This window comes from Bos javanicus, chromosome 16 (assembly GCF_032452875.1).
Source record: "Bos javanicus breed banteng chromosome 16, ARS-OSU_banteng_1.0, whole genome shotgun sequence".
NCBI lineage: Eukaryota > Metazoa > Chordata > Mammalia > Artiodactyla > Bovidae > Bos > Bos javanicus.
This window is the reverse complement of record NC_083883.1, coordinates 55,096,742-55,115,000: the sequence shown is the minus strand read 5'-3', so window position 1 is coordinate 55,115,000 and position 18,259 is coordinate 55,096,742. Positions and strand designations below refer to the sequence as shown.

Here is an 18,259-nt window from a genome sequence, read left to right as displayed (position 1 = left end):
TCTACTGATTCCAATGCTAATCTTCTCTAGGAATTCCCTTGCAGATTCCCTCAGAATGAATGTTTGACCCGAGATCTGGGCATCTCATCTCACAGTGAAGTTGACACATAAATTTAATCCTCACAGTGCGTCTAAACAGAATGAAGCCAAATAAAGTTTCACTGAGAAGCATTCAGAGGCTGCAATTGTTTATTCTGTGGAGGAAGGGGATATAGGGATGAAATATAGCTCTTAGGCAGATCTTTGTTTCCCCCACAATGAATAGAACGATGCACACACAGTTTATGAGATTTTTAGTAGGATCCAGTGAGATATTGCTTGTTGAGGGATTGGCTCTAGAGTTATTTAGAAAGATCTCCTTATCATGAAAGAATTCCATGACGCTTTCCCCTCCCCAATCCATCTTCTCCTTCCTAGTGAATAGCATAAGTCTTTATCCCTCTATTGCTCACAACAGGGAGGAAAGCAAAACCCAGGGACAGAAATTGGACTCACATATTTCAGTGGGTCACCAATGAATCAGGGTTCACCTAGGCTGTTCCAGTAGCCAGTACAGGGAAACTGGGTGTGGGAGGAAATAAGAGAGACTGTATTCATCTTCAGTGATAGACATTCTGAGCCTTAGATCTCCTAGGTCACGCGCTGGTAGACCAGGCCAGAGGATAGAAATCAATTTCCTAATCAGGACTGTATACTTTAGAATTTTTAATAACTCTTGCTATCCTGGAGCTTCCCTGGTGGGCCAGTGGGTACAACTCCATGCTCCCAATGCAGGAGGCCCGAGTTCAATCACTGATCAAGGAACTATATCCCATATCCTGCAACTAAGCATTTACCTGCCACAACTAAATGATCCCTCAGGGGCGCAAGGGAGATCAACGATCCTACATGCATGATTAAGACCCAGTGCAGTCCAATAATCAAAATAATAAATATTAAAAAACAATTATGCTGTCCCGTAAATGCCACTTGAGTACAAATCCTTGCACAGTGATGTAATCCTCCAATCCAGCAGATGTCGCCATTCCCTGCGGTGATTGCTGAGGAGCTGAGAATGAAAGAAGCAGCCATCTGTCATGTCTGCCACTGCCTAAGGTGAACAAGGAGACAGGATTTGGCCCCAGAGAGCTGAGGTGCACATGAAAGGAATGGATTTAGTGAGCCCAGAGGCTTGCATCTTCCCATACATACAAAACTAAATTTAACTTGATACCTGACTTTTCTTACCTCACAGTAATCTTTGATGTTCAGACTGCCTGCTCCCTTTGTTACAAACTTGTATATAGCCTGACTCTCCTTCCTTCCTCCTTGGAGTAGTTTTCTCAGAGTTTCTGAGATGCTGTCTCCTCAGCTTCGGTCCTAAACATTTCCACCAAATAAAATAACTCTCTGCTTTCAGGTGGTGACTAATGTTTTAGCTGACAGTTTCCATGTAACCCCTGGAACTCAGGTGAATGGGAAAAGGACACTGTGGATTGGGAAAATGTCTTGGAAGAGCATGTAAAATGATAAGAAATACAGAACCTAAAATAGGACAAATGTTTTATTTGGTGAATTTACAGAAGATTTTAGCCAGAAAGGTGGCTAGAGTACATAAGGTCATTTGCTGGAAAAAAATTCAGAAAATATCAAAAGATTACTGCATATTATAAAAATGATACATCTCAAATTAATGCTTTTCATGCTTTTTAAAATTGTTATTTATTTTTATAATTTTATTTTACCTTTTTTTTTTTTTTTTTTTTTGGACTCTGCTGGGTCTTCCTTGCTGATCACAGCTTTTCTCTTGTTCTGGTGAGCAGTGGTTACTCTCTAGTTGAAGTGCATTGGTTTCTCATTTTGGTGGCTTCTCTTATTGCAGAGCACGGGCTCCAGTGCATGTGGGCTTCAGTAGTCATGGGTCCCAGTCTCTAGTCGAGTGCTCAGTGTTTGTGGGGCATGGGTTTATTTGCTACACAGCATGTAGGATCTTCCTGGACCAAGGATCCAACCTGTATCCCTTGCACTAACAGGTGAATTCTTAGCCACTGAACTTCCAGGGAAGTTCCTTCTCATGGTTTTTTATGTATGGAAAGAGTCTGGACTTATTGAAGTCATCCATACGATATGCATCTTAACTATTTCAGGAAACCATCCTGTTTTCTCCTTCTTGAATTACCTCAGGGCAGACTATCTTGAGGGAAGGGGAACTGCAGTGGATAATGGCCTTTTGGCTGCAACACCCTTTGTTTACTGAAATGTCAAGTGAAATATTGTCCCCAAGAAAAAGCTTAAGAGAAGATTGGAAGTGGAACTCAGTTGTTGTTCAGTCAATCAGTTGTGACTGACTCTTTGTGACCCCACGGACTGCAGCACACCAGCCTTCCCTGTCCTTCACTATTTCCCAAAGTGTGCTCAAACTCATGTCCATTGAGTTGGTGATGCCATCCAACCATCTCATCCTTTGTCACCCTCTTCTCCTCCTGCCCTCGATCTGTCCCAAAAGACCCCATCAGGGTCTTTTCCCATGAGTTAGCTCTTCCCATCAGGTGGTCAAAATATTGGGGCTTCCATTTCAGCATCAGTCATTCCAATGAATATTCAGGACTTATTTCCTTTGGATTGACTGGTTTGATCTCCTTGCCATCGAAGGGACTCTCAAGGGTCTTCTCCAACACTACAGTTCCAAAGCATCAATTCTTTGGCACTCAGCCTTCTTTTATGGTCCAACTCTCACATCTGTACATAACTACTGGAAAACCATAGCTTGACTATATGGAACTTTGTCAGCAAGGTGTGCTTTTTGATATGCTGTCTAGGTTCTTCATAGCTTTTCTTCCAAGGAACAAGCCTCTTTTAATTTCATGACTGCAGTCACCATTCACAATGATTTTGGAGCCCAAGAAAATAAAATCTGTCACTAGTTCCATTTTTTCCCCATCTATTTGCCATGAAGTGATGGGACATAATGCCACAATTGCAGTTTTTTAAGTGTGTTTTATGCCAGCCTTGCCACTCTCTTCTTTCACCTTTATCTAGAGGCTCTTTAGTTCCTATACACTTTCTGCCATTAAGGTGGTATGATCTGCATATCTGAAGTTATTGTTATTTGTCCTAGCAATCTTGATTCCATCTTGACCTTCAACAAGCCTGAAATTTCCCATGATGTACTCTGTGTGTAGATTAAATAAGTAGTATGTCAATATATAGCCTTGACATACTCCTTTCCCAATTTTGAACCACTCTGTTGTTCCGTGTCTAGTTCTAAATGCTGCTTCTTGACCTGCATTCAGATATCTGAGAAGGCAGGGTAGGTGGTACAGTATTCCCATTTCTTTAAGAATTTTCCACACAGTTTGCTGTGATCCACACAATCAAAGTCTCCCTCATAGTCAATGAAGCATAAGGAGATTTTTTTTTAATTCCATCAATTTTCCTATGATCCACCGTTTGTTGGCAATTTTATGTCTGGTTCCTCTGCCTTTTCTAAATCCAGCTTATACAACTGCAAGTTCTTGGTATATGTACTGTTGAAGCCTAGCTTGAAGGATTTTGAGAACTAGCTTGCTAACATGTGAAATGAGTGTGATTGAGCAATAGTTCGAACATTCTTTGGCATCGCCTTTCTTTGGGATTGGAAAGAAAACTGACATTTTCCAATCCTGTGGCCGCTGCTGAGTTTTCCAAATTTTCTGGCATATTGAGTGCAGCACTTTAATAGCATCATCTTTTTGGATTTTTAAATAGCTCAGCTGGAATTCCATCACTTCCAGTAGCCTTGCTTTAGTAACACTTCCTAAAGGCCACTTGAATTCACACTCCGGGATGTCTGGCTCTAGGTGAGCCATCACACCATCATGGTTATGGGTCACTAAGACCTTTTTGTACAGTTTCTCTGTGTATTCTTGCCACCTCTTCTTAATATTTTCTGCTTCTGTTAGATTCATACCATTTCTTTCCTTCCCTGTGCCCATCTCTGTATGAAATGTTTCTCTAATTTTCTTATAGAGATTTCTAGTCTTTCCCATTCTCTTGTTTTCCTCTATTTCTTTGCATTGTTCACTTAAGAAGGCTTTCTTTTCTTTCCTTGCTATTCTTTGAAACTCTGCATTCAGATGGGTTTATATTTTCCTTTCCTCTTTGCCTTTTGCTTTTTTTCTTTTCTCAGCTTCCTCAGACAACTACTTTGCCTTTTTGCATTTCTTTTTCTTGGGAATGGTTTTGATCACTGCCTCCTGGTCAATGTTAGGAGCACTGAATGAAGGGGTTCTCTGGGCTCAGTACACATTCTATTGCTTAGCTTTAAATCCATCTGCTCCTTTCAAGGCAGTTGACAAGGTGGAGGGACAGTGGTTGGGGGTGGAGGTGAGATAAGTGGTTGTCAGAGCCTATGACTGTCTGCACATCCCCCAGATGTGGTAGGGGATGGGGAAGGTTTTCATTAAACACCAATGTTGGTCCTTCTGTGTTTCTGAATGAGTAGATCTGAGGAAAAGCTGAGAATCACTTCTTTTAAAAATTCTCAAGTGATGCTGATGCTGCTGGTCAGGGGACTAGTCATTGGGAACCACTGCAGTAAGTAGAGCTACTACACTTTTATTTTATCTGCCTAGTTTTTGGAATAACAGATTCTGAAGAGAAAGCAACATGGTAAATACCTGAACCTCATGCTTGTTCCTTCTCCCTTTTATAAGAGAGGAAATTATGACTCCAGTATTTTATTACAAAGCTCACAGTGGTCAGTCGACACACTGGAGGGCGCTGGGACAGCACAGTTTGATATTCAGAAGCACTGACAACAGAACTTCAAGTTCCACCATCAGTAGGCTGTGTGCCTTGGGAGAAGTTACTGCTCTCCACTGAGTCTCTCTCTCACTGTATTGAATGAGTACCATATAATCCCTAACTCATAAAAACGCACTGAGCCAAGTGCATGATGCAGAATAAATTCTCCATAGATGGCAGGGCTGTTGTTTGACCTAAAGGCTGCAAACATAATCAAGACCATAACCAAGGCCACAGTGACTATCAGAACCTGAGGCAGAATCTCACAGGTCAGTCATTCCCTCTGCCAAGGTGTGATGCTTTGATTACAGAAGCCAGCACTTTAAAGGTCACCTTGGGTGTCTCTGCCTGGAGTTCAGCCTATTGGCTGGGACAAGCCTGTCCTCTGGTGGTCAGTTTGATGATTCTTTCCATTGGCTGTGGCTTCATACTCAGGATTTCTTTGATTGGCACTAACTCCATGGAGCAGAGGAGAAAGAAAATCCAGATCAGATTTCCCCATCCAATGACTTTCTTTTTTTTTCTTGAAAAATTTCTGGGGTCTTTAGTTGATCATAGGTATAGGAATGCTCAGAGAATGGTAAACTCTGTTGACTTACAAACCCTTTGGAGCTCCCTGGGAGTTTCCAGTAACTTTCTGGCAGCTCATTTCATGCCCTGGGTCTCTGGTTCTTTATTGGAAAAATAAATTGTTTTTGAGGTTCTTGTGACAATGTAGGTGCCCTGGGTCCCTCCTGAATCTGCCTTTATGTTGTTGTTGTTTTTAAAAATGCTTGATTTGAACTCCCATAGCTATTGGAAAAGAATCTTGGGTAAATGTGGTTTGTGAAACCCAAGATCCCAACTCACACCAGAGGGTCGTCCCCTCCATTGCCCACTGAAGTTATGGGGAAAACAGTATTATTCTCTTCCTGTTACAACACCCCAGCTTCAGGTCAAATTGTCTGGCATTTTTCTCCATGAGAAAGGAACCCCACATTCCCCAGGATCAGGTTGGGTGAGTGAAGGATGACAGAGGAGCAGGGAGATCTGGAGGGCATGGGACCCCACATCAGTGAGCTGCTTTTTAATTATGCCAAGTGATGCCATTTAGGAAATTGGGACCAGTGTTGCTACATTTTTCTTTAAATGTTTTTCCACCAAGGGACAGTGTAGAGGAAATTTAGTATAAAACTTTTTTTTTCTTTGTCTCTGACAACAAACTTTCTTTGTTAAAACATTGTGTGTGGGATATATTTGGGAACCCTATAGCCTCTGATATGAGAAAAGTGTTCAGCAAAGAACTCTTAAAAAAAAAAAACAAAACTCTAATATGACCCACAATGACCCTCAAAAAATCAGAAGGGAAAATGCATGTCTTTGTTGTTCTAGACCTGAGACCTACATTGGTTTGTGTGCCTGGTTTTGATGATGTTGGCATTGAAATTGCCTTTGCACCTCCACAATCCTGCTATGCCAGGTATAAAGTTGAAATTTTGAAAGAGGAATTTACCATTAGCTCTTGAATGAGTATGTATATAATTTTACATCAATAGGATTTTGTTGCAAGTGCTATTTGGTACTTGATATTTCTTTTTACTTAATGTTGTAACCATATCAAGTCTAATATGACCTAACAGACTCCTGTCCATCTCTCCCATCAGAAAGCTTCCATAAGCCTCTTATCCTTATCCATCAGCGGGCAGACAGAATGAAAACCACAATCACAGAAAACTAATCAAACTGATCACAAGGGCCCCAGCCTTCTCTAACTCAATGAAATTATGAGCCATGCTGTGTGGGGCCACCCAAAGCAGATGGGTCATAGTGGAGAGTTTTGATAAAACGTGGTCCACTGGAAAAGGGAATGGCAAACCACTTCAGTATTCCTGCATTGATAACCCCATTAACAGTATGAAAAGACAAAGAAAAAAAAATGACACTGAAAGATGATCTCTCCAGGTCAGTAGGTGCCCAAAATGCTACTGGAGAAGAGCAGAAAAAATAATTCCAGAAAGAAAGACAGAGCCAAAGCAAAAATAATGCCCAGTTGTGGATGTGACTGGTGATGGAAGTAAAGTCCAATGCTATAAAGAACAATATTGCATAGGACATGGAATGTTAGGTCCATGAATCAAGGTAAATTGGAAGTGTTAAAACAGGAGATGACAAGAGTGAACATCGACATTTTAGGAATCAGTGAACTAAAATGTACTGGAATGGGCAAATTTAATGCAGATGACCATTACAGCTACTACTGTGGGCAAGAATACCTTACAAGAAATGGAGTAGTCCTCATAGTCCACAAAAGAGTCTGAAATCCAGTACTTGAGTGCAATCTCAAAAATGACAGAATAATCTCTATTAGTTTCCAACGCAAACCATCTAAGATCACAGTAATTAAAGTCTATGTCCCAACCACTAATGTCAAAGAAGCTGAAGTTGAAAAGTTACATGAAGACCTACAACCTTCTAGAACTAACACCAAAAAAGATGTCTTTTTCATCATAAAGGGCTAAAATGCAAAAGTAGGAAGTCAAGAGATACCCGGAGTAACAGCAACTTTGGCCTTGGAGTACAAAATGAAGCAGGGGAAAGGTTAACAGGGTTTTGCCAAGAGAACACACTGGTCATAGCAAACACCCTTTTCCAACCACACAAGAGACAACTCTACACATGGACATCACCAGATGGTCAATACCGAAATCAGATTGATTATATTCTTTGCAGCCGAAGATGGAGAAGCTCTATACAGTCAGTGAAAACAAGACCAGGAGCTGACTATGGCTCAGATCATGAACTTCTTATTGCCAAATTCAGACTTAAATTGGAGAAAGTATGGAAAACCACTAGACCATTCAGGTATGACCTAAATCAAATCCCTTACGATTATACAGTGAAAGTGACAAATACATTCAAGGGATTACATCTGATAGAGTCCCTGAAGAACTATGGATGGAGGCTTGTGACATTGTACAGGAGGCAGGGATCAAGACCACTCCCAAGAAAAAGAAATGCAAAAAAGCAAAATGGTTGTCTGAGGTGGCCTTAAAAATAGCTGAGAAAATAAGAAGTGAAAAACAAAGGAGAAACGGAAAGATATAAGCATCTGAATTCAGAGTTCCCAAAGAATAGTAAGGAGAGATAAGAAAGTCTTCCTCAGTGATCAGAGCAAAAAAAATAGAGGAAAACAATAGAATGGGAAAGACTAGAGATCTCTTCAAGAAAATTAGAGATACCAAGGGAACATTTCATGTAAAGATGGGCACAATAAAGGACAGAAATGGTATGGACCTAACAGAAGCAGAAGATATTAAGAAGAGGTGGCAAGAATACACAGAAGAACTATACAAAAAATATCTTCAGGACCCAGATAACTACAATGGTATGATCACTCACCTAGAGACAGATACCCTTCAGTGCACACTCAAGTGGGCCTTAGGAAGCGTCACAATGAACAAAGCTAGTGGAGGTGATGGAATTCCAGTTGACCTATTTGAAATCCTAAATGATGATTCTGTGAAGTGCTGCACTCAATTTGCCAGAAAATTTGGAAAACTCAGCAGTGGCCACAGGACTGGAAAAGTTCAGTTTTCCTTCCAATCCCGAAGAAAGGCAATGCCAAAGAATGTTCAAACTGCTGCACAATTGCATTCATCTTACACATTAGCAAAGTAATTCTCAAAATTCTCCAAGCCAGGCTTCAACAGTATGTGAACTGTGAACTTCCAGATGTTCAAGCTAGATTTAGAAAAGGCAGAGGAACCAAAGCTCAAATTGCCAACATCCATTTATCATAGAAAAAGTGAGAGAGTCCCAGAAAAACTACTTCCACTTTATTGACTATGCCAAAGCCTTTGACTGTGTGGATCACAACAAACTGTGGAAAATTCTGAAAGAGATGGGAATAGCAGACCACCTGACCTGCCTCCTGAGAAATCTGTATGCAGGTTAAGAAATAACAGTTAGAACTGGACATGGAACAACAGACTGGTTCCAAATCAGGAAAGGAGTACATCTAGGATGCATATTGTCACCCTGCATTTCACTTCTGTGCAAAGTATGTCATGTGAAGTACTGGGCTGGATGAAGCACAAGCTGGAATCAAGATTGCCAGGAGAAATATCAATAACCTCTGATATTCAGATGACACCACCCTTATGGTAGAAAGTGAAGAAAAACTAAAGATCTCTTGATGAAAGTGAAAGAGGAAAGTGAAAAAGCTGGCTTAAAATTCAGCATTCAAAAAACGAAAATCATGGCATCCGGTTCCACCACTGCTTGGCAAATAGATGGGGAAACAATTGGAACAGCGAAAGACTTTATTTTCTTGGGCTCCAAAATCACTGCAGATGGTGACTGCAGCCGTGAAGTGAAAAGACACTTGCTCCATGGAGGAAAAGCTGTGACCAACCTATCAGTTCAGTTCAGTTCCGTTCAGTCGCTCAGTCGTGTCTGACTCTTTGCGACCCCATGAACCAACTTATACAGCATATTAAAAAGCAGAGACATAACTTTGCCAACAAAGGTCTGTTTAGTCAAAGCTATGGCTTTTCCCATAGCCAGAAAGCTGAGCACCGAAGAACTGATGCTTTTGAACTGTGGTGTTGGAGAAGATTCTTGAGAGTCCCTTGGACTGCAAGGAGATCCAACAAGTCAATCCTAAAGGCAATCAGTCCTGAGTATTCATTGGAAGGACTGCTGCTGAAGCTGAAGCTCCAATACTTTGACCATCTGACTTGAAGAACTGACTTCCTTGGAAAAGACCCTGATGCTGGGAAAGATTGAAGGCAGAAGGAAAAGGGGACAACAGAGGATGAGATAGTTGGATGGCATCACTGACTCAATGGACATAAGTTTGAGCAAGCTCCGGGAGTTGGTGATGGACAGGAAGCCTGGTGTGCTCCAGTGAAAGTGAAAGTGAAAATCACTCAGTCGTGTCTGACTCTTTGGGATCCCGTGGACTATGTCCATGGAATTCTCTAGGCCAGAATACTGGAGTGGGTAGCCTTTCCCTTCTCCAGGTGATCTTCCCAAGCCAGGGTTGAACCCAGGTCTCCCGAATTGCAGGCAGATTCTTTACCAGTTGAGCAAGAAGGGAAGCCCCAGAATACTGGGAGCATGTAACCTATTGCTTCTCCAGCAAATATTCCTGACCCAGGAATCCAACCAGGGTCTCCTGCTTGCAGGCAGATTCTTTACCAACTGAGCTATATATTCTTTAATATTCTTTACCTATATATGTATATAAAACTCATCTTTATTTTCATTCTTCTGTAGATAAATATCTAGGCTGTTTCCATTCTTGGCTATTGTAAATAATGCTATGAACATAACGGTGTGTGTATCTTTTTGAATAATAGATTTTTCTGGATATTTGCATAGAAGTGGGATGCTAGACCATATAGCAACTTTATTTTTAGCTTTGGAGGAACCTACATATTGTTTTCCATAACGGCTGTACCAATTTACATCCCATCAACAGTGTAAGAGGCTACAATTTTCATCACATACTCACTAGCATTATTAAGCAGATTTAAATTTCTTTTGATTTATTAGTCGACTGGAGATACTGACTACAAGGGGATGAAAGGTAAGCCTTTAGAACAGTGCTCCTTTTGGATCTCACAGAAGCTGTGATCCCATAGAAACATTCCCAGCTTCAGTTCAGTTCAGTCGCTCAGTTGTGTCCGACTCTTTGCGACCCCATGAATCGCAGCACACCAGGCCTCCCTGTCCATCACCAACTCCCAGAGTTCACTCAGACTCACCTCCATCGAGTCAGTGATGCCATCCAGCCATCTCATCCTCTGTCGTCCCCTTCTCCTCCTGCCCCCAATCCCTCCCAGCATCAGAGTCTTTTCCAATGAGTCAACTCTTTGCATCAGGTGGCCAAAGGACTGGAGTTTCAGCTTTAGCATCATTCCTTCCAAAGAAATCCCAGGGCTGATCTCCTTCAGAATGGACTGGTTGGATCTCCTTGCAGTCCAAGGCACTCTCAAGAGTCTTCTCCAACACCACAGTTCAAAAGCATCAAGTCTTCATCACTCAGCCTTCTTTACAGTCCAACTCGAACATCCATGCATGACCACAGGAAAAACCATAGCCTTGACTAGACGGACCTTTGTTGGCAAAGTAATGTCTCTGCTTTTCAATATGCTATCTAGGTTGGTCATAACTTTCCTTCCAAGGAATAAGAGTCTTTTATTTTTTTATTTTTATTTATTTATTTATTTATATTTATTTATTTATTTTTTTTGCCGAGTCCCCACCTCCCTCCTCCCTCCGAAGTCAAGAGTCCTTTAATTTCATGGCTTCAGTCACCATCTGCAGTGATTTTGAAGCCCCCCCCCCCAAAAAAAATCTGACACTGTTTCCACTATTTCCCCACCTATTTCCCATGAAGTGATGGGACCAGATGCCATGATCTGAGTTTTCTGAATGTTGAGTTTTAAACCAACTTTTTCACTCTCTTTCACATTTATCAAGAGGCTTTTGAGTTCCTCTTCACTCTCTGCCATAAGGGTGGTGTCATCTGCATATCTGAGGTTATTGATATTTCTCCCCGCAATCTTGATTCCAGCTTGTGCTTCTTCCAGCCCAGCATTTCTCATGATGTACTCTGCATAGAAGTTAAATAAGCAGGGTGACAGTATACAGCCTTGACGTATTCCTTTTCCTATTTGGAACCAGTCTGTTGTTCCATGTCCAGTTCTAACTGTTGCTTCCTGACCTGCATACAAATTTCTCAAGAGGCAGATCAGGTGGTCTGGTATTCCCATCTCTTTCAGAATATTCCGCAGTTTATTGTGATCCACACAGTCAAAGGCTTTGGCATAATCAATAAAGCAGAAATAGATGTTTTTCTGGAATTCTCTTGCTTTTTCAATGATCCAGCAGATGTTGGCAATTTGGTCTCTGGTTCCTCTGCCTTTCCTAAAACCAGCTTGAACAACTGGAAGTTCATGGTTCACGTATTGCTGAAGTCTGGCTTGGAGAATTTTGAGCATTCCTTTTCTAGCGTGTGAGATGAGTGCAATTGTGCGGTAGTTTGAGCATTCTTTGGCATTGCCTTTCTTTGGGATTGGAATGAAAACTGACCTTTTCCAGTCCTGTGGCCACTGCTGAGTTTTCCAAATTTGCTGGCATATTGAGTGCAGCACTTTCACAACATCATCTATTCCCAGCTTAGACTCCTCAATTTCCAGGAACATCACACAAAATCTCTCTGATTGTCATTTCCAACATTTAGGTTTCCTGGCAATTTGGTGGCGGAGGAGGGGGGAATGTTCTTCTGATCCTGTCAACTACTTATTCTCTTCACCGAAATGGGCAATTTCTTCTACTTGGCAGTGACCTTGAATCAACAGCTTACACATAGGGAAAATATGAGTAAAGTTCAGATTTCCTCTTAAGGTTATCTGAAGGAATGAATAAAAAGTGCCTGCATGATTGTTCACCCGGTTTCTGTTCAATAACAGAGATGTTCATGCTTATTGTTGTTACTAATCTCAATCTAATTGCAAGTTATTAATAAAAGGGATTGATGGCCAGGGATTTAAATGTCACTTGAGTAGAATCCAATTTAATCTTCTTTTTTAATAGTTAAATCTGAAAAAGTTTTATTTTTTTTAATTTTTTTAAAATTGTAGTATGTAAAGGCCATTTATATACATGAGAGAAATATGGTGGAAGCCATCTTCCCCAAAGTGACCAAGACTGAGAACTACCTGCAGAGTGTCTTCACCTTGGTGGCCACAGGTGTATAAGAATAATTTTGGCATCAAATAACTAAGTGAGTGAGAGGCACTGAAAATTCTTAAAGGTGGACAAAGGGGCTCCCTTTATGTATGGCCATAGACTTCAAAGAAATCCTTGTATGATGCAGCCCAAAGTGGGAATCATACATGAATGTGGTAGAACATTAAACACCAATAAGTGTTTCCATATTTAGTGCAGAAAAGGTGTTGGCATTTATGACAAGAAAAGCAGTATTTTATTTCTGTGCGTAATGGTGTCACTTTGATCAGAATCTGTGCTGAACATGGCTAGTTATGAGTAAAATGGTAATGATCTAAATGCACTAGGAAAAATGCTAATGAGATTATGGTTTGTTTGGCTTCTTCTCCAACATTTTCGCCTGGAGAAATCCATGGATAGAGGAGCCTGGTGGGCCACAGTCCATGGAGTTGCAAAGAGTTGATCACGGCCGAAGTGACTTGGCGCACAAACGCATGCACTCCTGAAAAATGTGGGGAATTTGCCGTCTGAAAAGTGTCCTCAGTGAGAAAAATAAATAAATAAATAGGTAAACAAACCTCAGCTGGTAGCGCTTGCCCCTGGATGACAGGGTTATTTGGAGCTGAACAAGGTTTATTTCTTCTCTGGCTCCAAGTTCCCAAAGAACCCAGAGTGCCCACCTTCACTGCCTCTGAGTCTGGGAAATATCTGATTCCAGTATTCACACGCCTTCCTCTTCTCACACCTTAGATTTAATCTTTTCTTGCAGTTGGTTGTTCTGATCTCAACTTTTTGGGAAAAAATGCCATCTATGATGACAGTGTCTCCTCTGAGCCACTCTCTTTTTACTGTATTTCTTCAGTTTATTTTATTTATTTATTCTTATTGCCCTGGGTCATCACTGCTGCGGGGGCCTTTCTCTACCTATATCGAGAGGGGGCTACTTTCTAGTTGCTGTGCATGGCCTTCTCATTGCGGTAGCTTCTCTTTTGTGGAGCACAGGCTTAACAGTTGTGGCGTGTAGACTTAGTTGCCCTGTGTCATATGGTATCTTCCCCAACCAGGGATCAAACCTGTGTCTCCTGCATTGGCGGTCAGATTCTTCACCACTGAGCCACAGGGAAACCCTATTTTGCTATCTTAATATCACCCAGAACAATGTTTTTAAATTTCCCTGTTTAAAAAAAAAAAAAAGAAATAAAAAATAAACCTCTATTTTACATTGCTGCTATCATTCACATTATCCCTTTAGGAATGCCCAGCTCCAAACTGTCCAGAACCACTCGTATTCTCACTGAAATTCCAGCCTGTCCACCTTCAGAGAAAGCTTGACTTAGGGCTGGAAAAACCACCACATCCCCAAAGCTCCTCCCTGGCTTCCTGAATGGGCACACAACCTCCTGTGTTTCCTACATAACTCCTCAGTGAAAAGCTGATATAGGGATGAGTGTATTTTGTTTTCTTTCATAACACACCACTGTTTTCATGAGACTGTTTTAATCATGGACATATTGCTAATGTTGATTTGACCGAAGTTCCCCCAACAAAATGATTCTGTCAACTTTTTTTCTTGTCCAGTGGTGGGGACCAATAATCCTTTTCCTGTCTGACCCTCAAAAATACAACTGTCCATATTGGTAGAATTCAGTCAGTTTTAGGGAAGTGACTGTGAATAGGTCCTGGATCACCCAGCCACACCATCATTCTTTTTGTTTCCTGACTGTATATATTTCAATCAACTACTCTAAAGAAATATGATAATCCAATCAGGATCAACCCAACAGGTCTTCTATAGTTAAATCAGTCCCTTTCTGATTGGATTAGCAGTGGGACAGAGGAATTATGGGACAAGAAAGGTGTATAAATATCTGAAGCACTGGAAAAGAGAGGCAGAATCTTCCTACTCTGGAGACACCAGATGAGTTCTTCACAGCGTCTGAGGTCTGAGCACCCTGCCAGCAACATCAGACCAGTAAGTTACCTCCATCATATAAGAATAACCATTCCTTCCCCATGGTTAGCTAATCTTGAAGAGTGACTTGTAGTTCTGGGTGGCAGGGAGAGTTTTCAAAAAATAATTTCTTTATGATGAACCCATTTCAGGTTTTAGTTTTGCCTCTCAGTGTAGTTTTGCCTGAATCTCAAAACATTTTGATTAGTACTTTAGCTGGTATCATTTTTAAATGTCTTTACCCAGCAGATATTTAAATTATCTGTTTGGAGTTTTGTTTCATGAAATTTCAAATACATATTTTTTACACAAATGGCATTTGTGTTAAGGATAACTGAGGATGGAGGCTGTGTGGGTACACATGACCTTCCTCTTCCCATAGACTTAGGGCTACAAGTGATGGTCTGACATATTCCACTCATAAAGACTGGAGTGAGCTTTCAGGCTCCTGGCTTCACACTTCTAGCTGGGACATGAATTAAGCAAAGCACTGGATTGAATTGAAATGGCTAGTGGTTGCCTTTCCTCCTTACTGGTCTTGTGAGAAGCTTGTTCTGAATTGAATAGGGAAAGAGTTATAACTTGGTGCCCGTTGAGGCCTGAATGTCTTATGGTCTAACTGAGGCACTCTCACCCCTGCCAGAGCTGGGACCTCAGTCCTGAGTAGATTTCTCTGAAGGGTTGGGGGATTGTCTTAGATGTGTTCCTCTTTGGCTTGACATGGATGCTTTATTTGTTGGCAGTTTCCACAAGATTCTTTTTGAAGCAGAGCCAGGATGAGTGTCCCGACCCCACCCAGACTCTTGGACCTGGCTGGAATGCACCTGATCAGGGAAGATGCCTTGGTCTGTTCTGCTCTGGAGTTTTTGCCCACAGAGCTCTTCCCATCCCTCTTCATGGACGCCTTCCATGGGAGACACATCAAGACCCTAAAGGCCATGGTGCAAGCCTGGCCCTTTGTCTGCCTGCCTCTGGGGGGCCTCATTGACCTGCCTCATGTGGGGCCCCTACAAGCAGTGCTGGAAGCACTTGATGTCCTGCTTGCCCAGAAGGTTCGTTCCAGGTGAGTCAGATCTAGATAGCTTGATAGGGTTCTGGGCATCCTGGAAGAGACATCTGGGCTGGGCTAAGTGGATGGCCAATGGATGGGCAAGAGGGTTCTGAGGATGGCAATGAAGAAGCTCAGAGGCCTTGGCTCACTATGGAAAATACTTTACTGATGTGTAAATGTGCCTACCATGCAAGGGAGATTGAAAGAACATGCCCCATCTCCTTCCTATGATGCTTAATCCCACTAGAAGTGGAGAACTAGAAAGGAGAAAGGGAGTTGAAGGAAAGAGAGGCAGAAGAAGGCAAGGCAGCAGGTGATGAGATATGTGAAATAAAAGCACCGGTGGGCAGTCATTTGTCAAATTCTGAGACTGTGGTTGCATTCTGTGTGGATTTTAATGCATCCCTGTTAATCTCCTGTCCTTATAGGAGGTGCAAACTGCGGGTGCTAGATTTGCGGAATACTGGCCAGAGCTTCTGGAGCATGTGGTCTGGAGCCAGCACCCATGGGTTCTCAAGCTTCGGAATGGCACCAGTGGCTGAGCAGAGCTCAAAGACCCATCAGCCCTTGGCTCCCCTGAAGATATACATAGAGCTTTGCCTGAAGAAAATGACCCTGGATAACTTCCTTACCTACCTTCTCAGGTGGATGGAGCAGAGAAAAGCTTCCATTCACCTCTGCTGTAAGAAGCTGACCATCTTTGCAATGCCTGTGGAAAATATCACGAAGGTCCTGAATATGGTGCAGCTGGACTGTATCCAGGAGGTGCAAGTGAATTGGATTTGGCATCTGTCCACCCTGGCCAAGTTTGCTCCTCTCCTGGGTCAGATGAGCAACGTGCAGAGACTCCTTCTCTCCCGCAGTCACGTGTCTGCTCTTGAGAAACAGGAGCAGCAGGAGCAAGTTGTCCAATTTACCTCTCAGTTTCTCAAGCTGCACCATCTCCAGGATCTCTATCTAGACTCTCCCTCCTTCCTTGAAGGTTGCCTGGACCAGATGCTCAGGTGAGTGTGGAACATTGGCTGGGTAACAGTGAACACATCACTGGCATGTGAAGCACACAGGGTCCCTAGCTGCTCTATCCTGAGCCGTGGTATCACTTCACCACCGAAATCAAGGTAGAAAAACAAACACAGACACCGTACTAGAAAGCTGTTTATGGTGTGGCTTGGACCCAGTGAGGGCAGATTCTTTCTTAAGGAGGGAAATCTATGTAACATGACTTAGGAAAATAGGTAAGTGAAAGGAGATCAAAGAAGGGAAGCCACCTATAATCAGAGCAATTTTAAAGAGATGGTCTGGGGAATTACCTGCCAGTCCAATGGTTAGAATTCTGCTCTTTCAGGGCTGAATGTCCAGGTTTGATCCCTGGCGGGAAAAGTAAGATTGCACAAGCCACACATGTGATATGGCCAGCAAAAAAAAAAAAAAAAAAGGAAAAGAACGTGAGGGACAGAGGGAGACAGAGACAGAAAGAAAAACTGTGCTCTCACAGGCGGATTCATGTTGATGTATGGCAAAACCAATACAGTATTGTAATTAGCCTCTAATTAAAATAAATAAATTTAAATTAAAAAAGAAAAACTTTGTGCTCTCCAAGTTTCTGAACTTGTCTCAAATTACCAGTCCCTAAATGTTGCCTTTTCCAGATAAGTTAGTAAATATTTAAGAAATGCGTGATTCTGAGACAATAGTAGTGAAGTATGACCAGAGAACATACAAACCACAGATGGTTTGCAGGTGATGCAGAGATGAATTGTCAGGTTTAAAAGACTGATCATTCTGAGTACTGACCTTCAGGAGACAGTTAGTAGGACCTTGTCTTTGGGCCGATCACCTTCCCAAAAGAGCTGCCCCTCCTGGGTTTCTCAGACTTCATCACTTTTTTTCTCCCCAGATGCCTGATGACCCCCTTGGACCACCTAGCAATAACTAACTGCCGGCTTACAGAATCAGACCTGACCCATCTGTCCCAGTGCCTGAACATCCATCAGCTCAAAGGCCTGGATCTGAGTGGGGTTACCATGACTGACTTTAGTCCTAAGATCCTCTGCATTCTTCTGGAGCAAGTTGCAGCCACCCTCCAGGAACTGAACTTAGAGAAGTGTGGGATCACAGAGTCCCAACTTGAGTCCATCCTGCCTGTCCTGAGCTGCTGTTCCCAGCTCAGGACCTTCAGTCTGTGTGGGAATGTCCTCTCTATGGCCATCATGGAGAAGCTGCTGAGTCACACCACTGGGCTGTTCTACTTAAGTGATGAGTTTTACCCTGCCCCTCAGGAGAGTTACAGCCCTCATGGAGCCCTCCACCTGGGCCGACTGGCCAAACTTCGGGATAAACTCATTGAGATTATGCAGGATTTAGGACGTCCAAGGGCCATCTGGCTTAGCTCCAGCCCATGTCCTCGCTGGAGCAATAAGACATTCTATCCTGAGGAACCCTTTCTGTATCAGTGTTACATGTCTGCCTAGTTGGATGCACCTGCCAAAGCTTTCTTCTGGGCACTTGGAAACTAAAACATGGGGAATAGATCATAAAAGGAAAACTGATCCATGGTTTCAGACATCAGCTCAGTATGAATGGGAAAAGTTAAGATGATACAGTGGAGATGCAGGATTTCAAGGAGAAATGTAGACTCTGAGAGGTGTTGGGACCTTCAGAGATTTGGGTTTATAGCATCACAAAGATGAATCTAATTTTCTGGATGGAAATTTTGTATGCATATGTGGCATTATTTTTGAGTGGAGATTGTAAATAAATGGTCACAAAGAAAC

General features: G+C 42.2%; 1 protein-coding gene across 1 annotated transcript; it reads left to right on the top strand.

Moving 5' to 3' along the window:
• Positions 1–12,428: 12,428 nt before the first annotated feature.
• LOC133227364 (PRAME family member 12-like) lies at positions 12,429–17,956 on the top strand. The gene is made up of 4 exons (XM_061381806.1): positions 12,429–12,504; positions 15,311–15,497; positions 15,914–16,489; positions 17,383–17,956. The coding sequence occupies exons 1-4, from the start codon at positions 12,429–12,431 to the stop codon at positions 17,954–17,956; spliced, it is 1,413 nt and encodes a 470-aa protein (XP_061237790.1).
• Positions 17,957–18,259: the final 303 nt, after the last annotated feature.

What these genes read in the sequence shown, in the direction of transcription:
- LOC133227364 (XM_061381806.1), top strand. Translation starts at nt 12,429, where the DNA reads ATGGTGGAAGCCATCTTCCCCAAAGTGACCAAGACTGAGAACTACCTG. An exon ending in CTTCACCTTGGTGGCCACAG is followed by an intron (nt 12,505 to 15,310) that starts GTGTATAAGAAT and finishes TTTTGCCCACAG; the next exon opens with AGCTCTTCCCATCCCTCTTC. An exon ending in GCCCAGAAGGTTCGTTCCAG is followed by an intron (nt 15,498 to 15,913) that starts GTGAGTCAGATC and finishes CTGTCCTTATAG; the next exon opens with GAGGTGCAAACTGCGGGTGC.